The sequence below is a fragment of the Zootoca vivipara genome, chromosome 8, assembly GCF_965207765.1.
Source record: "Zootoca vivipara chromosome 8, rZooViv2.hap1.1, whole genome shotgun sequence".
Classification (NCBI taxonomy): domain Eukaryota; kingdom Metazoa; phylum Chordata; class Lepidosauria; order Squamata; family Lacertidae; genus Zootoca; species Zootoca vivipara.
Genome location: NC_142591.1, coordinates 60984131 through 61008220, shown reverse-complemented (window position 1 = coordinate 61008220; position 24090 = coordinate 60984131). Strand labels below are relative to the sequence as shown.

Sequence of the window (24090 nt, the reverse complement as noted above, 5' to 3'; positions counted from 1 at the left end):
TCTTTAACATTCGTTAACTTAAATTTTTTCAAACTTACCACTGCAGAATGGGTTTGATGAGTTAAAGCTTAATGGAAACTCATGTGACACCTGTGAATATATGGAAGATGTTCCAATTATTTTATAGGTCCATATCTAATCAGGCAGGTTTTGTTTGTTTGTTAGTTTACAAAATTGTTTCACCTTACCTGGTAAGAGGGAGGAATCTGAGCTCCAAACCCAAAAGCTGGGAACATCTTATCTCTATAAAAGCAATTAAGAGCAAACCATTATAAACAAGTCACTGTTCTACATTCTTTCACAAAATAAAAGCATCAATCTCTTGCTTGCACTGCTATTAAATGCTAATGCCACTTTCATGAACACAAGTTCACTGAGGGAAAATTTCCCATCCCCATCTCTTCCCAGCAGACCCCCTTTTTCCAGGAGGGATCCCCTGACCCTCTGGAAAGGCTTTCTAGGTGAGCTGAAAGATGAAACCAAATAAATCAGCCAGCTACACTGGTGATTTATAAAATGTGATGAAACAGTACCATCAACTATCTGCAAAATAAAACACAATCCATTCAGAGCAGGACCTGTAGTACAATCTTCATATGTTGTCAACATAATTAATCTAGTGCTATACTAATTCATTAGATGCTAGAACTGAACTGCTAAGTCTAGACAAAATTTGCACTTCCCTTCACCAGGAGAATATACTAATGAGACACATTCTGTTCTAACACATCTACATTGCTTAACAAAGTCAGGACAAAAAGAAAACAGAACTCCACCTTTCTGGATTAGACAAGTTGGGGAGAAAAATTAGCAGATTTTTTTTTTGGGGGGGGGAGGCGGTGTGTGTGTGTATGTGTGTGAGTATGGTCTCACAAGTTCTGAGTTACAGTATTCTAAATGTGTGTGCTTTAATTTTAATATACAAAAGCATATTGAGAACAAGACTAGCAGAGAAACTTACGTATCGTAGTCCTGAATGACCATCCCAACAGACCAAATGGCATTCAGGTATTCATTCACACCATTAGGGCTGATGTAATGTAGGGAATCTGGAGAGCGAGGATCTCCATTTGAGCCAGTAAAGTCAATGCCAACCTGTCAAAAGGTACAGACATCACTGATGTGAATATTACTTTCTGCTCAGAATTGTACTAGCACTGCTGTATTTTTAGGACCCGCCCAATTTTTCTGATCCTAAGTTGTTTAAAATTGTATTTAATGTTGTATTTTAAACTGTTGTAACCTGCCCTGGGACTTCAGGGTGAAGGGCAAAATAATATTCATAATCTTAACAACAACTCCTTGAAAAACTGGGTTGTGCAGGGAGAACCTAAGAGACATCAAGGCTGAGGAAGCATGCAATTTACTTAGTTTTAGTTTTGCTGTTGAACTAACAAAACAAGCATAGAATGGACCAAGCTGGGTGAAGCATGATTACTATGGCACAAATCTCGATTACTCAATTGACTGGGTAAGTCTTCCCTCCAGCCACTCTTCTAAACCTGAATTACTGGGAGCACCTTCCTAGGCTAATCTTTCTCACAAAGTTGTTGTGATGATAAAATAGGAAAGGGGGGATGAGAGCTGGACAGTGTTCCCAAAGCTACCAACATGAGTTTGACCAAACTGTGGGAGGCAGTGGAAGACAGGAGTGCCTGGTGTGCTCTGGTCCATGGAGTCACGAGGAATCGGACACAACTAAACAACAACAAGAGTTGCTCACTCCTGCTCTAGCTCCTGCGGGGATTTACAGCAACTCCTGATCCTAACCAATAGTTTTCACACAAATCAGGTATTCTTTTTTTACTTTTCTAAAGTACAGATCCTCCTTGACTGCAAGCCTCCTATCCCTCAACTTCCCTCCCCCATTAGGAGGGAAGCACCAACATATTCCACACCATGCACATTATATATGCTTCCTTACCCACAGTGCTTAGTAGCTTTCAGGCCAACGGTTCGAATCACAGCTAGTTCTGGTTAGGATCTTTATTATAATCCAGTCTTTGGTTCTGGTGTGACAACCCCACAAGATTATTCTCAAGTGAATTTGGTCCCCTTTCTTCACTTAAAAGAGCTGGGCTACAGCTTACTTACAGTAAAATTCAGCTGGCACCCTCCCATGATGTAGTCAAGGAAAGTACACTCCATTATAATCTGCAAAAAAATCATTAAAGTTCTCAGTGATGCACTCAGGAACATACACCTATTAGGATAAGGCAATTAATTTGTTTGGTTCAGCACTACAGAGCATTACAGAGAGTGTATACTCACACATACAGTGCACTCAGAGCTTGTATTTCTTGACTGAGTGAAGAGGGAGGGAATAGGTGGGCATATGATACTGGCCCAGTACTGAGCACACTAAAGGAAGTGGCTGTGTGCTTTTGTGTGAGCATGCTGATAAACACTTCTCAAGTGGTTTCATTTAAAAATATATATATACACAGCTCTTCCTCTAAATGATACCACAGTTGTTCACAATACAAAGCACAATGCAATAAAAGTATTTCACACACTGAAAATTCTTGTCTGCTGGGATGATACAATGTCAAATGTGATTATTACTGCTGTAAACTTAATTGAATTAGAAAACATTTGATGCTAACCTCACAATGTTTAACGCTCACAATCCCTGAATTTCTGTAGCTTTTCTTCTTTTGCCTCTTCTTCTCATTGATGCATTCAAATTCAGCCTACAAAACAGCAGCAGGGCAAAAATTGCACATATTAAGAGTGATATCCTAAGCATACTTAGTTCAAAGCTTACAGAACTTGAAGTAGGCTGGGACCCTTTAGCAATATTACATTATGTCACTTCTAGATTTGGTCTATTTGCAGCAAGGAATGGCTTAGTGTTACGAAAAAACAGCTTGTGAGCTCCCCACTTTCTCTCCAGCAGAGCTGCAAGGAAGTAAGCAGAAGCTTCTTGTCTACCAGTCAGAGTTTGTTGCTGTGTCAACCCATGTTTATTCTTAAGTATGCTTTAGGAAAGCAAGTCAACTTCAATACATAGTTGATCTATAGTTTGTTCAGGTTCAGACATTAATAACAATTATGTGGTTAGTTCAAAACAAACCAAAACTTGTGTTTCCTTCCCTAAAGCTGTGCTAAAAGAGAGGGGAAGGGAACTGTGCATGTATTACTAAATACCAAACCCAATAATTATGTCAGCAAGACAACACACCCTGGAAGAGTTGCTCATCAAAAGAAACAATGGTAACTGCAGCTCAGTATCACATTTGTTTCTTAAAAAAACATAAGCACAGAGCATATGTATTAGTAGTAGAAACCTTAGATAATTCTTCATTTTGTACAGGGCTATCTGCCAAATCCCCAAAGCACTTCATGTGCTTTCAGTAATAATGCAGAAGATAGCTTGACCTAGGATTATGCACCCTCTTAATCTCCCATATAGACTCCTGCAATGTGGATTTGCAGTTTCCCTTAAAAGTTGTTCAGAAGCTGCAACTGCTGCAGCCTGGTTGTTATCAGATACAACCATATAGGATCATGTCGCTATGATTCTGAAGGCACTACAATGAAACACTAAACCTGGAGCACAGAAATTTTATGGAACACCTTTCCCAATAGCTGCCACCCTAAACTTTAAGATCAACTGAAGAGAGTCCTTGTTCATGGTCCTGCCACCTTGTGTAGCAGGTAGGACTGTGAAACCTGATGGTACAGATTGGAGTTTGGAGTTGAGACCTAGTATTGTTGTTTTTTTCCATTCTGAAGGAAATCAGCCCTGAGTGCTCACTGGAAGGACAGATCGTGAAGCTGAGGCTCCAATACTTTGGCCACCTCATGAGAAGAGAAGACTCCCTGGAAAAGACCCTGATGTTGGGAAAGATTGAGGGCACTAGGAGAAGGGGACGACAGAGGACAAGATGGTTGGACAGTGTTCTCGAAGCTACGAACATGAGTTTGACCAAACTGCGGGAGGCAGTGCAAGACAGGAGTGCCTGGCGTGCTCTGGTTCCATGGGTCACAAAGAGTCGGACACGACTAAACGACTAAACAACAACAAGGTGTACCCAGCCACGCGTTGCTGTGGCTCAGTCAGGGCCCCCGTTTCCCAGGACAGGGGGAAGATGCGACCCTCCGCCCCGACCCCTCTCTGATTCCCCCTCAAATACCGTATCCAGAGTTTGGGGAGGCTATGTGTGGTTCCCGCGGCGGATCCCAGTTGGGGAGAATCATAGAGTTGGAAGAGACCACGAGGGCCATCCAGTCCAACCCCCTGCCAAGCAGGAGGGGAGAGGTGGCACAGTTGTGGAGACTGTGGGTGGTGGGAGGTGAGGAGAGGAGAGGCCTGCCCTTCCTCTCGCGGTGTTTGCGGTGATGGTGTGGGAGCTGCGGGGCCCGGGCTGTCTCTCGTGCCATTGGAGGAGGTGGTGGAGGTGGGTTGGGGGCCTGGAGTGGCTTTCGAGGCCCGGCCTGGCTGTCGAGGCGGAGTTGGCAGTGGTGGCGGTGGTGGAGGGGTCCGGACTGCCTTTCGTGCCGTCGGCAGAAGCGGCTTTGGAGCGTGGGATGGCTCTTGAGGCCCGGCCTGGCTCTCGAGGTGGCATGGGCGGCGGCAGGGCCCAGCCTGTCTGCCTCTCGTGCTGACAGAGGAGTCGGCAGAGGCAGCTTTGGGGTCTGGGCTGGTTTTCGGGGAGGTAGCAGAGGTGGCTTCGGGGTATGGCCTGGTTCTCAAGGCGCGGCCTGGCTGTGGAGGCGGCATCGGCGGTGGTGGAGGGGTCCGGCCTGGTGAGGTAGGAGTAGTAGTAGTAGTAGGGGGCGTGGCGAGGCAAGGTGGAGGAGGAGGAAGGGTGTGTGGAGTCTGTCCCTTTGATGTCCACTGGAGGACGCTATTATTTTTTCACAAAATGATATTTTTACCTGTGACAGGTGTCACAACTGTTTATGCAAACACTCACATATTGGACTGGAACGTTGTGTCCAAATTTGAACGCAATTGGTCAAGCGGTTTCGGAGAAAAGTCATCAGTCACAAATATGGACCTTTTACATATATTATTAAAGCTGTATGTTTTGCTGTAATCCGTCTAATACAGTACTCAGATCTGAAGGAAGGCCAGGCATTAAAACTCTGTAATAAATAAGGAAGGGCCTGTATAGAAGAGAAAGTGGCTTACCTAAGGATACCAGTGAGGTAGGGGAGAAAGTAAAAGAACTTACTGGTGAATGTCGTGATGCTTCCTTCAGTTTTGATAGTGTGGTCTGAAAGATCCCTATGAGATCATGGGACCCATCACTGTCATAATCATAGCACTCAACCTAAAAAGGAAGCATTCTTTGTTAACCCAGTATATTGTGGTTACAGCACTGACACCATGTAATTTAACAGAGCAAAAGAGAAGAAATCATGTGCTTCAGGCTTTTGCCACTTCTGAATATCAGTCCCAAGGTAATTAGGCAGGCAAGGCTAAAATGCAGCAACAGTGACCTACAGAGACATAACTGTAGTTTCACTGAAAATACGAAGCATGCATAATACTGTAATTGTTTTATGGCTCCAACTTCAAATGCCACTTATGTGTACAATGTGTATTTCACATTTATTTTAAACAATTCTAGTTACTTTTAATTATACCTCACACTGATGTTCCTTGGGCCTATTGCCACTCCTACTCAAGTATGGCAAGAGCATCGCCGTATTAGGTTTACACACATGCACATGCACTCTCCATCAGTGCAAACAGCATGCAAACACTACTATGACCAAGGAGAATTTGTGGAAACAGATTTTCATGTAATGACAGCACAGAGAATTAGTAAAGCTGAATTAAAGCGTAGGAATAAGACAAAAAACTTATCTTTTAGTATGAACTCTTAAGAACATTGCCAAATTTTGCATTACCATAGCTATATTTCATCTTATTAAGAAGTTGATGTTTAACCCAATATACTAACAGTTGATTCAGCCGTCTCAAACTTGCTCTTGTTTTTGTGAGATATTCACATTTCCCATCCAAAACAGAACTAATGAATGACTACATGCCTGCTCCTAGTAAGAGAAGCCTTCAATGACTCACTTCAACACACACACTTCAGGGGGGAAAGTAATGAGATATCAAAGCAAGTTGTTTGTGTATTATAACTGAATACACAAACAGCCATTTTAACACAGAGAAAGGCATTTATGATGGGTAGAGCTTGAAAAATGATTTTACTTACTACAATGAAATAGCCAGTTACATAAGACACTGTGTGCATAAAGTATTAAAGCATTGTTTAATCAGTCATTACAGTATAAAATGTTTTCCCTTATTCATTACAGCAAAGTAATTTCATTTTAAACTGCTTTCCAAAAGGTTGCAAGACTCTATTTCAACTTTTTCTATTTCCTCAGGAAGATGTAACATGGCAGGCCAGATTTTGATTACAATGTCACAGACCTGCATGCATATGAGGTTTTTCTGTATTCCGTTTGCACCAAAAAAGTTAAAACAGTTTATTAGAAAACTACATTTTAGCTCATGAAGGGGCAAAAATAAACCAGCAGGGATTGAAATTTACTTCGCTACAGAATTAGAATACAAAACATAATAATTACATATAGAAGCATACAGAAACAAACTAGCAGTTTTTATCATTATGACAATGATTGGAGGGGGGGGGGTTCCAAGAGGCCAGTGGGTTTTACAGATCACCCTCTCTATGCGCATAGAGACCAAAAGCGTAACTTTGCAAGGTGACGTGGAAAAGACTGATGGCAGCAGATAAGGTGAATTAAAAGGGGTTCTGTATGTGGCTTTGGATCCAAAGTCTTTCTATGTCCCTGATATGCACCCAGGATGGCAAGTGGAAGGCGGGGTGGAGGTGGGGTAGGGGGCAAAGTGCATCAGCTACACTCCAGACATGCACACCTTTTAGAAGACCAGCAGGGCTTGAGATCAGGTGACTCTACAGGATTGCTGTGGGGCTAGCTACTAAGTCATGATCAAATGAGCATTAATGAGCTGAAGAAAACACCCTTCATCAATTCAAGTTAAAGAGAGGAAAAGATTATCATAATAAAGGCAAACAAACAAGGACAAACTACAGCTTAAAGTATTATTAGGCGACTTTTGGGTTACAAGCACAGCCCTAACACTAGATTTCCTGACGCTATGAACGCTGGGTAAAACACAGCTTTAAGAATGCTTCTTAAAGAAGCGAAGAAGAGTTTGGATTTGATATCCCGCTTTATCACTGCCCGAAGGAGTCTCAAAGCGGCTAACATTCTCCTTTCCCTTCCTCCCCCACAACAAACGCTCTGTGAGGTGAGTGGGGCTGAGAGACTTCAGAGAAGTGTGACTAGCCCAAAGTCACCCAGCAGCTGCATGTGGAGGAGGGGAGACGTGAACCCGGTTCACCAGATTACGAGTCTACAGCTCTCAACCACTATACCACACTGGCTCTCCTGTGTGAGCTTGGTTAAACAATTACGTAGTTAAAGCTTAGTTAAAAGCTTAGTTACACAATTTACTTTACAGGCGCCACACCCATCCTATAGAATTCTGTAGTCCAGTAAGATATTTCTTCTTTATAGAGAAGCATGTTAACTGTATACAAAGTGTATAAAACTAAAAAAAGGAAGTCCCATTTAACAGCTCAAGTATATTCTCTCCACATCACGGTATTCAAACACCCAGTAGCTGCTATTTCTGCTACTGCCAACAAACCTCTACACTTTCAGAAAAGGATCGTATTGCTTATCCTATTCAACACCAACAGCTCACTTGTAGCCCATATAACCCACAAAACTGTAATTGCAAATACTGAGGGTGGAATTCAACATGGGGAATCATTCTATCAGCACAAGTATTTCTGCTTGCCTGACAGAATGGTTTTCCCTCTCCTCTCCCTGTATCCTGTTCTGGGTTTTTTTCCTGACCCTCCAGAGCAGATTTGGGAGAGGCCTGGGGGCACAGCAAGAGAAGAGAGGGTGGAAAAGGCTCTGTTGTTCTATCAGAAGTCATTGTGCTATCTTCCACTGGAGGGACTGGGTAGCTGAATCCGGCCCTGAATAGATTTTTAACAAATAGTTTTTGAGTCTGTTCACATGACATGCTAAGCCAAATGTTGACTTAGCAAGAATGCCCATAGCTGCTCTGCTCCTCTCCAAACTTTTTTTGCTGGGACTGAGCTAAGGCAAGGTTAGACTTGCCATGTTATCTGAACCAAGACTTGAGTTTAAGCAGTCTCCTCACTAACCATGGACTGTAGCCAAGAATATACAATGTTTGGGCTAAAGTGTGTCATGTGAACCAGGCCTCGCATTTAGTTTTTAAATACTCATTCTACCTCCTCATCCTTTATACATTACCTTGATCGTTTTATCCATATCTCCGTAACACAAAGAGTTGAGAGAGATTTTAAATGGCCTCCAGACGGGATTCAAGTTATTCTTAATAACCTAAATAAGTACAAAATAATAATGGTTAAAAATATTATTACGGTTGTGGTTTTTTGTATTAACCATCTTTTTATAACTTTGGCTGTTCAAACAACTATCCCTAATCCTATCCTTGGAGCCTCCCATATGTAGGATGCAAATTTCATTCTGAAAGTGCTATAGTTATAGAAACCAGTAGTACCTCACAAAAACAGAACTAAAGGTATTAAAATAGGCAATGAGTCAAATCAGCCCACTTTGTAAAAGAATGAGAACCACCTTACTTCTGTTCTGTGCACCATCACCCAGCTTCCGTCAGAAGTCTGCTTGTGGAACTCCAAATAAGGATCAGATTTTCCAAAGAAATCCTGCAATTAAAACACAGGCTATTGCTTCAAAATTGTCTTTAGAGTTGTTGTTGTTGTTGTTGTTGTTTTGCAAACATCAAGCTGCAGAGCAGAAAGTAGAAAACTAATTCCATTGGTTTTGTAGAGAGTGCACCTGCCCCTGGCGCTGCCTTCAACTGTCACCTAACAGAAACCATTCCATTAAGCTAACTGAATTGCTGCCATCCTGGCTGGTCATTATAAAAACAGTAACTTTAATAACTGATGCCTCAACTTGTTTTTTCTTCCTCCCTTTTTCCTTGTAAGTCAAGACTTTTGTAAAACTGAGCGCCTGGACTATTTTACTACTAACATTCATAAGCTGCTTTGGAGTTTTTTCAGCTAAATAATGGGGCAAAAGTCCATTAAATAAACTTCATACTACATTACTTCCTGTTCAAAACAGACACCACCTATATGCCAAGTACAAAAATGCAGTTCACTTCCTCCTCTTTTCCACCAGCGCTGCAAACATAGCTCATGCATGGTTGCATTCAGATTATCAATCCTTCCTTGGAAAATTCAGTGAATGCAAGTCTTTGCAACTCCAGTCAGAACAATGGTAGTGGTTAATATTTCTGGAGAAGTTCTCTCTCTCTCGTTCTCCCTCTCACAAAAATAGCCATAATCACCAGAAATGGCAACAAGGAGAGAAGCAAAAGCATTAAGTAATACAAGTCTGGAAATAGAAGTGTGGAAGAGCAAAATGAAGCCACATATAGCAAAGCTGTGTGTATGGTGTATCAACTACATTAACTGCACAAATATTTCAGTTACATTTTTTTCAGATGCCGGGTGCTGCAAACTATTTGTTCAATGTAAAATACTATGAAACACACAGTTTAGAAATTTGTGGTTTCATCTTGCTAGCATACTACCAAAGACAGAAAGTTCAGCAATCTATGACAAAGTGGACTAAATGCAAAGTTGTTTATTTAAATATCAATGGGAACCACATAAAATGCAAGTGCTTCGTCTCCAAATCTGAAGGTATATTTCAGTTTTTATGAAGTTCAAGCCAGATACCACAGCACAACAGCACAACCTGAACTCCTCTTTTGGTTGGTTCACATCACAGCTGAATCATGATGTAGCATGCTTGTGTGCTCTTTCTTCCCTTCCTCACACACTCTATTTTAATTCTGTTTGCATGGAAACCACAGTTTGCCCTGACTTGTGAACCAGCAGGTTACAGTTTGCACAAGCCAACTAAAATCAGGCCTACAAAGCCAGTCGCATCCAGCTTTACAATTCTGATTGTGAGTGCTCATGAAAAATATAGCTTGCCAGTTTAAGCTGCAGTGGTTTTCACAAAGGGGACTCATTAAAGCAGAGCACATAAGGGAACCACTGGGTTCATTTGTTCAACAGATTAAACTTTTTAAGTTATTCCGTGTCACTACAAAATTGCCCAAATCCAAAGGTCATCTTTTAATATTTCCATACATTTCTCAAGTGTTCCAGCATAAAACTAAAAAGTTCTTCATTAGCTGTGAATTAAAGAAACAAACACTGTGAGCTAAATTCTATGTTGGTCTGCTTACAAGTCAATCCCATGGGGCAACATCCAACATCCCTTTCCTCTCCCCTGTACCCCCCCCCATCTGCTCTCCAGGGTCATGAAACCATCCAGTGCAGGTTTGGGGGGGGGGTGCTCAGGGGTTGCAGGAAAAAGTAGAGAAACGGCAAATCCTGTTGCACAAACAAGTCAATTCCACTTCGTAGGAGGACAAAGTTGGATTTTACCCATTGCTAAATATGATTTAGCCCCAGATAAACGTGTATAGAATTGCAACCTTGAAGTACCTTGTTGTCCAATTTCCTTGCTTCAACTTCAAACATGACCACCCGATTATCCTTTACTTCTTCAGCAGTAATCTAAGTAAGCACACAAAGACAACATTCACCATGATAAGATACTGCATTCTAAAGTATGTCAGAGTTCTTTTATGGACAGTAGAATGAAACATATGACAAATGGAGTGTGTTTTGTGAGAAGTAAAATTTATATTTCTATTATATTTCTATTATTTTCAAAAGCAGTAAGAACATGTTCACAGCTCTAAAAAAAGAATACAGTTTTACAGCAATAAGAAGATGTTCCTTTCTCCCATTTTAGAACATTAAAGGGTTGGCCACAACAGACTCATAATGCCATGAACAACCTGCCTTGAAAAATTCCAGTCAGCTTTCAATTTCTCCAGGTGGCATGTGAAGCTGCTGTTTGAGATACAAAATCAAAAAGATGCAGAACTAGGCATGTAATTGGTTTGTAAATTAAAACTAGCCCCTGCCTTCCAGCAATGAAAATTAAAGTGAAAAATGTATAAATAATCCAGAAAAAACTAAAACAATTAAAACAGGTCTTAATCAATTCACTTATTTCCTAGAAAGTGCATAGGATCCCAACCTGCATCTCATTAATTTTCACAGAATTTCAGCACACTTAAATTTTGTTTTGACTAAATTCATGTTTTCCTGGGTCATCAAAATCTTCATCCACAGAGAAATACCAGAAGGAAAAAAACCAATTGTGTTTTCATACCGTTATTTTTCCTTTTCCTGCAGGTCTGCCATTTTTCAACAGTAGTGGCCGGGTGAGTGTTTTGCTAGAAACAATCTGTAAAAATACAGAAACATCCAGAAACTCAACAGATTAAGAATTTACCTTGTCTACACAATTCCATAAATGATGACCTATTCAAAGCTGTTAGCAGATGACTAGAAAAACAGTAACACAACAGGCCAGTTCAGATGCAATTATTTGAGTAATATGCTATGGTTTATTTAACTGAGAATTGGCATCGACCCATGCATTAATTTTTATTTTTACATATTTTTATAAACCACAAGTTCATATAAAATATCAAAAAGCATAGTATAAACTAAAAGTACAGTATTTCAATAAAAACACAAAACACATTATTAAGATCTGGTTGGTGAAGAGTCTCAGGGTTAAAAAGTCTGTCTCAATAATAAGAATAGAGGACATTTAAAAATAAGTAGGAATGGCTCATTTTGAACCTCTGTTGAGAAGGACTTCACGGGGCAGGGCTTGTCAAACTAAAGCAGGCATAGGCAAATTCGGCGCTCCAGATGTTTTGGGACTACAATTCTCATCATCCCTGACCACTGGTCTTTTTAGCTAGGGATCATGGGAGTTGTAGGCCAAAAACATCTGGAGGGCCTATGCCTGAGCTAAAGGTTTAGCCCCTGGTAAAGGCCAGCTGAATGTCTGGGAACCACCAAAGGTGCCCCTTCAACAGATCTCAGCAATCAAGGCAGAGCATAAGGAAACAGTTTGTTTTTAACCATTTTTTTACTGCTTTTGCACATATAATAATTTTATACATATGGACTCTTAAGCTACAAATTGCTCACACAGTCACTCCTCCCCTTTGTTACTTCTATCATGGTTTGTTTAAACCAGTTACCAGTTACATCGTAACTAGAAAATGGAGGATCTTGGTTAAGTAGCCAGAATCTGACTGGTTTCCCAATTTACCTGTAACAGGAAAGTGGTTTACACAAATCTGATTTTATGTTCAGGGAATCAGTTATCCATAGGAATGTGGCAACAAGGAATGATAAACCACAGAGATTATGGTAGTTCTTGTAACAATAGCATTTGACATAACATTAGATAAACTGCCTATAAAAGGAAGACAATTTACTATTTCAATTCTTATTGAAAAGCAGAACTTACAAAATGAGAACCTGCAACATGCTATTGTTCTGGCTTTGACCTTTTCCTGGTTTTGCTAGGTGAAGGAACTATACCAGAAGGAATGAGGTTTCAGGTCAAATGGCATTTCCCAGGACAGAACCAAATGAACTGTAAATGAAGCAACCAAGAAAACTCTCTGAAAGTGATAGATTATCCATGAGTTATTTACACCTACCTGCCCCAGTGTGCATTCAATTTCTCCTAAGAAGTCATCATCACTCAGATCAACAGTTGTATTGTCAATGTCAAAAATCCCAAATTTGAGTTTCTGCACCAGCTCAAAATAGTAATCAATTAGGAATCTCTTGGAAAACTTGGGGTCCAAACAGTTCTTGATTCTTTCTGTGCGATCAACCTGCATATAAGACATTGGGGTGTGTGTGTGTGTGAGTTCAGCACATGATGTTTCAAAGAAATAAAACTCACTTTTACATCCCATAATTTGATGTTTCTAAAGAACAAATTAAAACAAAGAGCTAGTAGCCAGAAAAGAAACTTTATTAGAAATATTTAATTAAGTATCAACATACCTCATACCACTGTTGTCCACTGGTGTGCTGAAGCAGCACACACAATGGGTCTGACTTGGAGCCGACATCTTTATCCAGGAGGTTGCTACAAGAGATGGTTAGCTCCACCTTTGTTACACATTGCGCTGCCATCTGCCTCACTGGATGGGAAGCAAGCAACAAGTTTACTTAACACTGGGGTCATTTTAACAGCTCACGGTCCAAATCCAACAGAGATTTAAGCACAGCCCACGGAAGCAGGATTGTGGCCCAACAGTATTCAATAAATCATGACTATGGGTATCTTGGGTAGACATGCACCTTCCAGAGCAGAAAAGAATAAGGTTTCTCTACTGGCAAGTCAATAGCAGAACTAAGCAGCAGCTTAATCATTCACAGATAAACTACCATGTACATAAAAAGCATTCATGTGCAAGATGGATTGCAGTCACGCTCACAAAGCAAAAATAATAACTAGGTAAGTGCACACATTTAACTTGCTCAATAGGTGTACCAATCAGCTGTACATGTACATATACACCTACCAACCAAGGATAAAACATCATGCATTTAGTGAAATGAGCTCGTTTACAAAAGTTGATGCCACAGCAGTGCAGTCTGCAGGTACTACTCAGAAGTAAGTCCCACTGACTTCAATGTGACATTTCCAGGTAAGTGTATATATACAATTGCATCAATATATTTAAGACACTTATCTTATACTGTAGACACATAAAGTTACCTAAACTCTGGTACTTCACAGCAACACTGTCGAAGAGTGATGTGATAAATCACACGTCTGGGTGTAGGCCAAAAGCCTCTTTTTTAAATAGTTTGTCATTCCAAGGATTCTCAGACTTTATAATGGGGCACACTAAACCATGCATTCAAGCTCTTTTAGACATAGTAGGACTGAACTGGGACCCAGGTGGCGCTGTGGGTTAAACCACTGAGCCTAGGGCTTGCTGATCAGAAGGTCGGCGGTTCGAATCCCTGTGACGGGGTGAGCTCCCGTTGCTTGGTCCCAGCTCCTGCCAACCTAGCAGTTCGAAAGCACGTCAAAATGCAAGTAGATAAATAGGAACCACTACAGCGAGAAGGTAAACGGCGTTTCCATGTGCTGCTCTGGTTTGCCAGAAGCGGCTTTGTCATGCTGGCCACATGGAAGCTATACGCCGGCTCCCTCGGCCAATAATGCGAGATGAGCGCGCAACCCCAGAGTCGGTCACGACTGGACCTAATGGTCAGGGGTCCTTTACCTTTAGGACTGAACTAAAGTTGAGACAAACATTTTTTGATTGCCAGGATAATGATATATTTTTTTTACAAAATTTAAACAGCCCTTCAGCTTGATGGATTTCAAGGCAATCCACAACAACCAGCACAATATTATAAAACATCACACATTGTTACTAACCATAAAACTGAGAGGCAACAATAACTATAAAAGCAAGGAAGGCAGTCAGAGCAATTTAAAATGCCTGGGTAAACAGATATGTATTGACTTGGTGCCAGTAACAACCATGGGCTCCAGCCCATGAAAGTTTATACCACAATAAAGTTATTTGTCCTTAAGGTGTTCAAGATTCTTTGATGTTTCCATTGACTTGCTAGCAAATGTCAATGTGCCCCTTACCTGTACAGGTTTAAAGTTGAGCATGTGCTTTCAGCAAAATAGGAAATAAATAGTACGGCTTATGCTAAATGTAAAAGAGGGGAGGGGTTGAAATCTTAGAAAATTGTATTTCATATCAAAGATGGCCTTTCATTCAAAATTTAATTTTTGCTCAGTGTTAAAAAAAGTTTTAAAGTAGGGACCTTGTTATCTCAGATCTCTTCTTTCCCCCTGTATAGTGAAACAAGAAAGAACACATGTACTGCTCCTGCTAAAGGCTCTGTAATATTTCATTTTAGTAAAGCTGCAATCTTGTGAGAAAAAAACCAACATCCTCGTTCATGGAACTTGGAAGACCTATGTGTTTAGATCTGCAAACCCACACAATTTATTTTCTAAAGTCAATAAGAAGTCTAGTAGACCTGAACAACTGAATCAGAACTTGGGACTCCAGTCCATTCCAGATGCTAATGGCACCCTTATTTACAATACGAACATAAACACAACCATGCTGAGTTGAACCAGAATTCCTTTGAAGCCAACTAGATGTCTCAAGAATGCTCAGAAACAGGACCTGGTGGATGCTAGGGTACAGTCATACAGTGTACTCCAAACAATACTATTATTACTTCTGCACAAGCAATTGTTTCTTAAATAAACAAATGCAGTAAACACACACACCATCACATTTGTCTAGAAAATGGAACTACAAGAGAATAGAGCTCACAATCCACTGTTTGAGGGCCAAGAAACTAGGCACTGAAAACAGAGCCTGTGCTATGGTTTGCTGTTATGTCTGAATTCACAGACAACTGTCAAACCCACAATGCTCCATCTCAGTGATGGAAACTATACCTCAAGAGGCCGAAGAACTATGGATAGCAGTTACTAAGCTAAGCACTGAGCAGAGCTAAGCACTGAGAAGATGCAAAACACAACCAGACAAGTGGGTCAAAACCATGGTTTATCAGATAAACGTATTATAACAAAAATTCAGCCTTTCCCTATCTAATATTTAGGAAAGCTAATATATCACTATAATATACAACAAAACCACCTCATGGAAAAAGATAAAAAACAGCAGCCATCTAAAACTCAAAGTTGTTAAGATAAAACATCAGTAATGTAGGACAGCAAAGTAATCAAACTGGCAAGCTAAACACCTACATGAACAGGACAATCTTTGCTGGAAACCCGTAATGAAAAAGCTAAACAGGTCTCCCTGAAAAGGAAGTTCCAGAGCCTGGGCACAGCCACTAAAGGCCTGGAAGCTCCAACTTTAGTGTAGTGCCTTAACAATGGTTAGCATTGTTGAGCATCCTGAGCAAGTTTGCAGATGACACCAAATTGGGATGGGTGGCTAATACCCCAGAGGACAGGATCACACTTCAAAATGACCTTAACAGATTGGACAACTGGGCCAAAGCAAACAAGATGAATTTTAACAAGGAGAAATGTAAAGTACTACACTTGGGCAAAAAAAAAATGAAAGGAACAAATACAGGATGGGTGACACCTGGCTTGAGAGCAGTACATGTGAAAAGGATCTAGGAGTCTTGGTAGACCACAAACTTGACATGAGTCAGCAGTGTGATGCAGTAGCTAAAAAAGCCAATGCAATTCTGGGCTGCATCAATAGGAGTATAGCATCTAGATCAAGGGAAGTAATAGTACCACTGTATTCTGCTCTGGTCAGACCTGGAGTACTGTGTCCAGTTCTGGGCACCACAGTTCAAGAAGGATACTGACAAGCTGGAACGTGTCCAGAAGAGGGCAACCAAAATGGTCAAAGGCCTGTAAACGATGCCTTATGAGGAATGGCTTAGGGAGCTGGGTATGTTTAGCCTGGAGAAGAGAAGGTTAAGGGGTGATATGATAGCCATGTTCAAATATATAAAAGGATGTCATATAGAGGAGGGAGAAAGGTTGTTTTCTGCTGCTCCAGAGAAGCGGACACGGAGCAATGGATTCAAACTACAGGAAAGAAGATTCCACCTAAACATTAGGAAGAACTTCCTGACAGTAAGAGCTGTTCGGCAGTGGAATTTGCTACCAAGGAGTGTGGTGGAGTCTCCTTCTTTGGAGGTCTTTAAGCAGAGGCTTGACAGGCATATGTCAAGAATGCTTTGATGGTGTTTCCTGCTCGGCAGGAGGTTGGACTGGATGGCCCTTGTGGTCTCTTCCAACTCTATGATTCTATGATTCTAGCACATAATACAATTTTGCATTAAATCTGAACACAGCCAGTGGTTACTTGGAAGATTTTGCCTTCTACAGTCTCTACTTGTGGACCTCCTAGAAGCTTTTGTCTGGGTCACAGGATGCTGATGCTTCTGTTTAATTCAGCAGACCTCTTACATTTTTCATCTATATGCTAGTTGTCACACAATAACTACACGCCCATCCATTTCAACTCAAGCATATGCTCAAGATGTGAATGATTTGCTATACTGATCCTCAGGCTTCCCTCGGAATATGCTCCCCAAATGTGTAGGGAATTACACATGATAATCCTATAAAGTAACTACTTTGTGTGGCAATTGTTTCTCATAGCAGAAATGTAGTGTTTCTCATAGCAGAAATGTAAAACATATTAAGGGAAGGAACATATTACCAAAGACTTGGGGAGTTATAGTTGTTGTTGTTATTATTATTATTATTATTATTAATCAAATGTAAATACCATCCTTCATCTGAATCTCTCAGGGTCATTCACAGGATCAAAATACAGGATATTTGGCCACAGCTTAATGTGTCTGACACTTATCTGTCCTTCACAATTTGCATATTTGATTCTAATTTTTTTAAAAAGTTTTTAATACTGTATTTTAAACATTGCCCACTCTAGGACCTAGAGGTGCAGGATGGGTAATAACTCATATTATTCTTTTTTAAATATACACGATACAGCAGGAAAGACTAGTGCAGAACCAGTATATTGCGCCACGCAAAGAGATTTTCTGTGACAATACCTAAAGAGACTTGGTGATCTCTGCAAAGAAAACATAAAACAGACCTCATAGCCTTCAGTTCACCACTGCCATCCTAGCATAGGAGCCACACCCAGTGCAGAACCTGCATTCATCGGTCAACATTTACCCAACAGGCTACACCTCAATTTGGACTTTCATTCTAGATACGGAGCTCAAAGCAGGTATACCATCTTCAAACAAACCCTCACACTTCAACCCAACTGTGTGTGTGTGTGTGTGTGTGTGTGTGTGTGAAAGCAAGTCAAGGATATTCCTCAGTCTTCTTAAGAAGAGACAAAGCCAGTGCTATATATATATATGTGTGTGTGTGTGTGTGTGTGTGTGTGTGTGTGTAGGTACTCACCATTAAGTTGTTACTGTGAGTGCCACACATTTAACATTTTTTTGGGGGGGGGGGGTTAAAAGGTGCCAGTACTGCATACCCTTGAGTAACCTCCAAGAAAATAAACACTGGTCAAAACAAACATCAACCTAGGGATCGCTGCTAATTTAAACTGGAAAATCGTCTCGGCTACAGTAACACGTGTGTGTGTGTGTAGTATCCCTGAGCAATGCGAACATAGATGAGATCCGACGTTCATTATATATTCTGGAAACTTTCCAGGCTTCACTGTTACCTGTTCGGTTTAAGAACTTGTGCTTCAGTTAACTTCGCCCGCCTCCCTCCCTCTCCTTTTGAGCCCGAGAAAAAGGGTGGGATGGGGAACAAACAGGCAGGCTCCAAATGCTAGAAAACATCTTAAATGAATGGCATGACCCCAAGTCCCGTCCCCCCTCGGTTCCCATTTCCACCATTCCTCTCCGAGGCGCCTCATCGGGCCGCAATTCCCACAAGCGACCCAGACAGGTTGCTCCCTCGCTCGCTCCTTTACACACCTCAGGCTTCCTCTTCCCAGGCGCTCCACAAACGTCCGAAAAGGTGCAGCAGCCCCGCCCTGAGCAGCGGCGCCTCTTCCCTGCAGGGCCTTGGAAGGACCGTAATAATAATAATAATAATAATAATAATAATAATAATAATAATAATAATAATAATAATTAATAATAGGACCGACGAAGCCCTGCCCAGATACGTGAATCTGGGGTGGTGGCTCCAACGGCCAGCCTCACCTCAGAACTTGTGTAACTCAAGGAGCTGCGGGCGAAGCGGGCCGTGCGCATGCGTCGACCACCTCAGAGGACCCAAGGGGGAAAAAAGTAAATAAAGCCAATCCTTCTAACCCCCGCCCCTCTCCCAGCACCACGAGAGTCACGTGAGAAGACCTCGTGACGTCGGCGCGGAGAGCGGAGGGTCCTCGTGCGCGGGAAATCCAAAACCGTAGACGAATCGCTGAAGGTCCGCCACGAGGGGCGGAACGGGGGGATGGGGCCAAGGAAACCTCAGTTTTCTGCCCAAACCCGGCTGCTCTAGGAGGCGGCCACGCGCTACTTCCGGCGTGTCGGGGGGCCGGGAAAGAGAGCGTTTCCGGCGCGGAGGGGCGGGTGGAAGTCGGAGGGGGGGGGAGTACGGGAAGAGGCTTCCGCTATGGCGTCTGCAGCGCGGCTTTTGCGCCGAGGAGGCTGCCCGGTGAGGACGCGGCTCCTCTGCGGGGCTCCGAAGGCGAGACTCGGCTGGCGGCGCCAAGTCGCTTCGGGGCGAAGAGGCGGGGGAAGCGAGGTGCGGTTGCGCTCCGACGTGCGCTCATCCTTAGCTTTCTCTCCCTGCTCCCCCCCCCCATGTCAGCTTTAAAGTGTGTTCTGGGACGGCGACCTTGCAAAAAAAACCAAACTTGTCGGTGGAAATCTCGGCTTTAGAGTGAAGACCCCCCTCCCCCGCGCCTTATTTCCTCCCTTTTTACTCCCCCCCCCAGGCTGTGACAACTAGAGTTGAGCTCTCCTCGGCTAGGGAAGTCTGGATGCTTTAGTTGAGATTCCTGCAAAGGGGGGGGGGGGTTGGATTAGCTTGACCCTCTGGGTCCCTTCCACAGCTACAATTCTCCGATTCCAGCGGCTGCGCAAGCTGAGTTTGGTTTCTTCCGGGTAAGAGCACTAGAGACGTGTGGAGTTCGTAATGTTCACTTTAATGGTGAAGAAGCTGAAGAACAGCACCTTAAAACAGTTCTTTTGAATATGAAAAGGAAACAGGCCGGTCGCAGCATGGCAGATTCCCCAGTTAAATCTGTTAAACCTATTGCACTTAGCTGATCACAGGTTTGCTTTAAACATACTCATATGTTGAGTTATCTTATCCATGCTGCTTTTAATTTTCCCTCCTTGCAATACTGTTGTGGATGTAGTTGGCTGAACTAGAGAGGGAGGGCTTGTTAGCCAACAGGTGGGCAGGTAAAGGAGCCTGTTGCCAGGTAGACAGAAAATTGGGAGAGGTATGAGAAAGGGCCAACAAGAGTGTCTTAGACACCCAAGTGGTTAAATTTTGGGAGCATCATCCCTCGTGTCTCTGTAACCAGGTAGGCTGTGATAGTGGGGACGCAACAAGTACGAGTAAACAAGGACACCAAGTTTGGACATCAAGTAGTAGCACAATACAAAATACAAAATTCAACTTCAAATAATGTTTCTGATTATGATTAATGCATGGTTAGATTCAGATGTACAAAAAAATCATAGTTTTTTTGTTATATCAAGATTAAGCCTAAACGTGTTCACACTTCCCTGGGAATGAGCACAGTGGTACTTCTGAGTAAGCATGCCTAAGATTACACTGCACATATATCCTTGGACTCACAGAAGTAGCTTCACAGCCATCTTTTAGTACTGTACTGGGTAATAAGCATAATTGAAAGCTTTGTAAAAAGAGAGTGCCTTCTGAACTTGCAGGACTTCATTTGTATGCATACAGCCCAGTCTAACTTGTGTTTACTCGAGTAGATGCAATGTTTCTTTTCAAGTTGCAACTAAATATGGTTAGGATTGTACGCTTTGTCTCTTGTTAGTTGGCTGAACAGTCCAGATTTTTCAGAAGAGGAGTTGCATTCTCAGCACTGTCCTACCTGGGTTACGAAGCATACATACTAATCTCTCACTCTAGTGTGGTTCATGCTGATGTCAAAGGTAAGCGGAGGAATTCAGAGGCCTGGATTTTACAAAACACTAAAGCAAGTCATTGCTAAATATGAAGATCTTCCTTCCCAAGTCCTGCATTTGCTATGCTACCCAGAGCTAAGACCTGTTTGGCTTAATGTTATGTCTGAGCCTGAGCTTCTGATTTGTGTCCCCTCCCCCACCAGATTGCAAGTGGTAAGCCAAGAACAAACCATGCCTACAGCTCATGGAGCAAGAAAAATGACACGGCTTCAAACATGATGCTATACCAGACCATGGCTTAGCTCTGGGTAGTGCAGCAGCAGCCTGACCTGCAGTGGAGTGAAGTACCATTTTTTACTGTGGGTATACACATCCTTGCATGCTCATGCTTAGCCATAGTTTGGCTTAGTGTTGCATGTGCATCGTGCTGTGCAGTTGTAAAACTAGTTACCAGAGGATCCTTTTCCTAAACTCCTGTCTTGTACAGTGGTACCTCAGGTCATAGCTGCCAAGTTCTCCCTTTTTTTAAGGGAAATTCCCTTATGCTGAATAGGCTTCCTTGCGAGAAAAGGGAAAACTTGGCAGCTATGCCTCAGGTTGCGGACCCGATCCGTTCCAGGGTGCCGTTCGCAACCCGAACGGCGCTTTCGCGCATCGCAATAGAGCACTTTTGCGCATGCGCGAAAGCGCATAGAACACTGCGCATGTGCGCGTGGCCCAACCCGGAAGTAAACACTTCCAAGTCCTCCGCATTCATATCACGGAAAAACGCAACCCGCAGCGGACGCAACATGAGGTATGACTCTTATTTGTTTTTTCGAAAGCTATAAGTGAAATATAATGAAGACTGATCAGTTGCTTTAGCAAAATGGAAATTAAGCTAGCAGGTATTTATGCCATTATGGTTGCAGTGTGCTTTCTAACCCTCTGAAAGCTCTCAAAAACTTAACAGTCCAAAGAAGTCAGGTAATTACAGACTTAAATGAAGTTAGCAAAAGGAGCTTTAGATAGCAAGATGATGATGATGATCTGTAAGCTCAGCCAGAAGGTCTTGTTTAGCAGAATTATCTCCATTGCTGCAGGCATTGCTTTTTTGTATATTTAGATAACAGGGTGTTCTGTAATAACAGTGATATAACTTGCAATGCTTTATTTTTTTAAAAAATGGAAAACCTATGAATATTATCCAGAGAGAGACCTGCAGAAGGCTGCTGGCAGCAATTGACTTTTCACCCCACCTCCTCCTCCTGGCAGCCCCTGAAAAAGCTTAGGGACCTCTTCTGAATGGGTTGGGCTATGTTGGGGGGCATTGAGGGGGAAGGGCAGAGGCACTTTCCATGAGGAGGGAAGAGGTAGGAAAGTCAACTTTTACCCGCCCCCTTTCTTCATGTTCTCCGGATCTAACTCAGTGTATATTGCATTTGTCTTTACATACAGTTTGTTCCATATTATTGTACATTTATGAATACAGTTTAATTCATTAAATACCTTGCTATTTAGACATCTGTCATACTTCTTCTCTGGTACACTTTGCTCACTCTTGATCTTTCATACACTCTCTATGATGATTATTTTGAATCCGTACTTTTACTGGATCTTTTCGGTATAATGGACATATTTGTCATGAAGTGTATTTGTATGTATTTGTTGTATTATTTTCATAAAAAGTGACAAACAAATGGACTAAATAATAACAATATCTCAGTTGCTTTTGTCCTTGCCAACTCCCCTGGCTTTTGTGCCAGCAAATAATGTTTAGCAGTATGCAGAAGTCCTATACTATTGTAAGCACCCTAAAATGACAATTTCAAAGAAGAAAAACTGGTGTTGCTCAGAAATAACCCCCCAACAGATAAAAACATCCACAGACACACCCAAAACAAACAAACAAAACTCTAGTAACACAAGTAGGCGTGCTTTGCGCACACATACTGATAAAAACCCACACAAATAATACAAAACAAGCAATACAAAAAACTAGGTAGCATTCCAAAAGAAAACCCATTCAAAAAAGAGATAGACAAGATGCCCTCTCACCTTTACAAAAACAAGTAAATAAAACAGGCAACTCCCTGTTGATATGCAAATCTTGTTCCTGTCAGTTTGTTACTGGAAATAAACCAATATTATTTGCATAACACATAGCTGCCAAGTTATCCCTTTTTTTAAGGGATTTTCCCTTATGCTGAATAGGCTTCCTCGCGAGAAAAGGGAAAACTTGGCAGCTATGATAACATAGTTAATGTGGCACTTAGTAATAGTTCTTCACTGTGCAAGAAATAGACATAGTGCTATTTAACTTTAGCTGAATTGTTCTCCTCTTAGAGCTATTTATATACGCAAGATAGAATAGCATATTCACACTTTTTTTCCCTTTTTTAACCAACCTTAAGTTAATGAAGTCCTAGATCAAGCAGACTACCTATATGGGAGTGGGGAAACCGAAAAGCTCTATCAGTTGCTGGAAGAATACAAAAACAGGTACGTTATTGTAGCAGACTCCCTCTGTACTCTGGTCGCAAGAAGGGTCAGAGCATAGAAGCAGGGCACCTGCCACTTGTTATGAGGACAGCCATCTCTGCGGGGCAGAACATGATGGGACAGGGGAGATAATTCCTAAAGGATATACTTGACTGGTCGAATTTAGGGCAGCCATCGATATCATTTTCTTTAAGAATCTAATCATACTCCAACATCCTGTTCTCACAATAGCTAGTCAGATGTGTATGGAAGCAGCACTTTCTCCATTTGTAATTCCTAACAACTGGTATTCAGAGGCATATTGCCTCTGGCAGTGGAAGTAGAAAACAGCAATCATGGCTAGTAGCCATTGATCACCTTGTCTTCTGTGAACGTGTCTTAATAATCTCATTAAGCCATCCAAAATGTTGACCATCACTGCATCTGGCGGGGAGAAATTCAATTCTCCCACTTCCCCTCTGTGACATGAAATTTCCACTCCCCAACACATGCAGTCTCATCTCCTATACAAAGACAAGAATACCAAGCCATTGTGATGTAAGACTTAACAGTCAGCATGTCAAAGGTATTCAAAATGCTGCACAAATTCTTAGTTATTCTTCCAACAACTCTTTAATAGAGGGCAAGAACATCCTCGTTGCAGATGGTATTTAGGACTGGGCTGAGAAAAGTAGTGCTGTCTCAACCATTCTTTTATCAATTAATGAGAAAATATATTGCATTAAAATTGCGAAAAAAGAGAAAATTTTAGAAAAAATAATATTGTGGGGTGCAAGGTTTTTGCTGTATTTATCTTACTTTCAATGTGGCCAAGGTAGTCCTTTCTTTCATTTCTCAAATCATCTTTCAGTTGTCTGCTCTCTGCAGTCTTCCTGGGTATCCACATTTCCTGGAAAAAACCCACACATCTTCATTTGAACTTTCCTGTAAACATAGAGGGGGTGCTTATTGTTGCCTTTTGTGCTTACTTTGA

General features: G+C 41.8%; 2 protein-coding genes and 1 long non-coding RNA gene across 4 annotated transcripts in view; 2 read left to right on the top strand and 1 right to left on the bottom strand.

Annotated features, from left to right (window-relative positions):
• The window catches only part of CPNE3 (copine 3), a 27722-nt gene extending 8681 nt beyond the window's left edge, over window positions 1-19041 (bottom strand). Inside the window, exons 1-14 of one of the 2 annotated variants that reach the window (XM_060277718.2) lie at window positions 18723-19015; window positions 18492-18580; window positions 13029-13168; window positions 12674-12853; window positions 11317-11391; window positions 10578-10649; window positions 8670-8753; window positions 8317-8406; window positions 5184-5282; window positions 2607-2693; window positions 2095-2154; window positions 962-1095; window positions 189-243; window positions 39-90 (exon numbers count right to left, since the gene is read on the bottom strand). In XM_060277718.2, coding sequence (XP_060133701.1) covers window positions 39-90; window positions 189-243; window positions 962-1095; window positions 2095-2154; window positions 2607-2693; window positions 5184-5282; window positions 8317-8406; window positions 8670-8753; window positions 10578-10649; window positions 11317-11391; window positions 12674-12853; window positions 13029-13160 — 1120 coding nt within the window. In that variant the 5' untranslated portion in view covers window positions 13161-13168; window positions 18492-18580; window positions 18723-19015. Of the gene's footprint in view, window positions 1-38; window positions 91-188; window positions 244-961; window positions 1096-2094; window positions 2155-2606; window positions 2694-5183; window positions 5283-8316; window positions 8407-8669; window positions 8754-10577; window positions 10650-11316; window positions 11392-12673; window positions 12854-13028; window positions 13169-18491; window positions 18581-18722 lie in introns of both variants that reach the window. The other variant, XM_035124549.3, reaches the window with a different exon arrangement.
• On the top strand, window positions 13546-15305 carry LOC148684871 (uncharacterized). The gene is made up of 2 exons (XR_015951536.1): window positions 13546-13678; window positions 14862-15305. It is a non-coding gene; the product is annotated as an uncharacterized LOC148684871 (long non-coding RNA).
• Window positions 18881-24090, top strand: part of RMDN1 (regulator of microtubule dynamics 1) — a 19818-nt gene continuing 14608 nt past the window's right edge. The window contains exons 1-3 of the mRNA XM_060277719.2: window positions 18881-19269; window positions 20546-20663; window positions 23030-23117. Coding sequence (XP_060133702.1) covers window positions 19138-19269; window positions 20546-20663; window positions 23030-23117 — 338 coding nt within the window. The 5' untranslated portion in view covers window positions 18881-19137. The remainder of the gene's footprint in view (window positions 19270-20545; window positions 20664-23029; window positions 23118-24090) is intronic.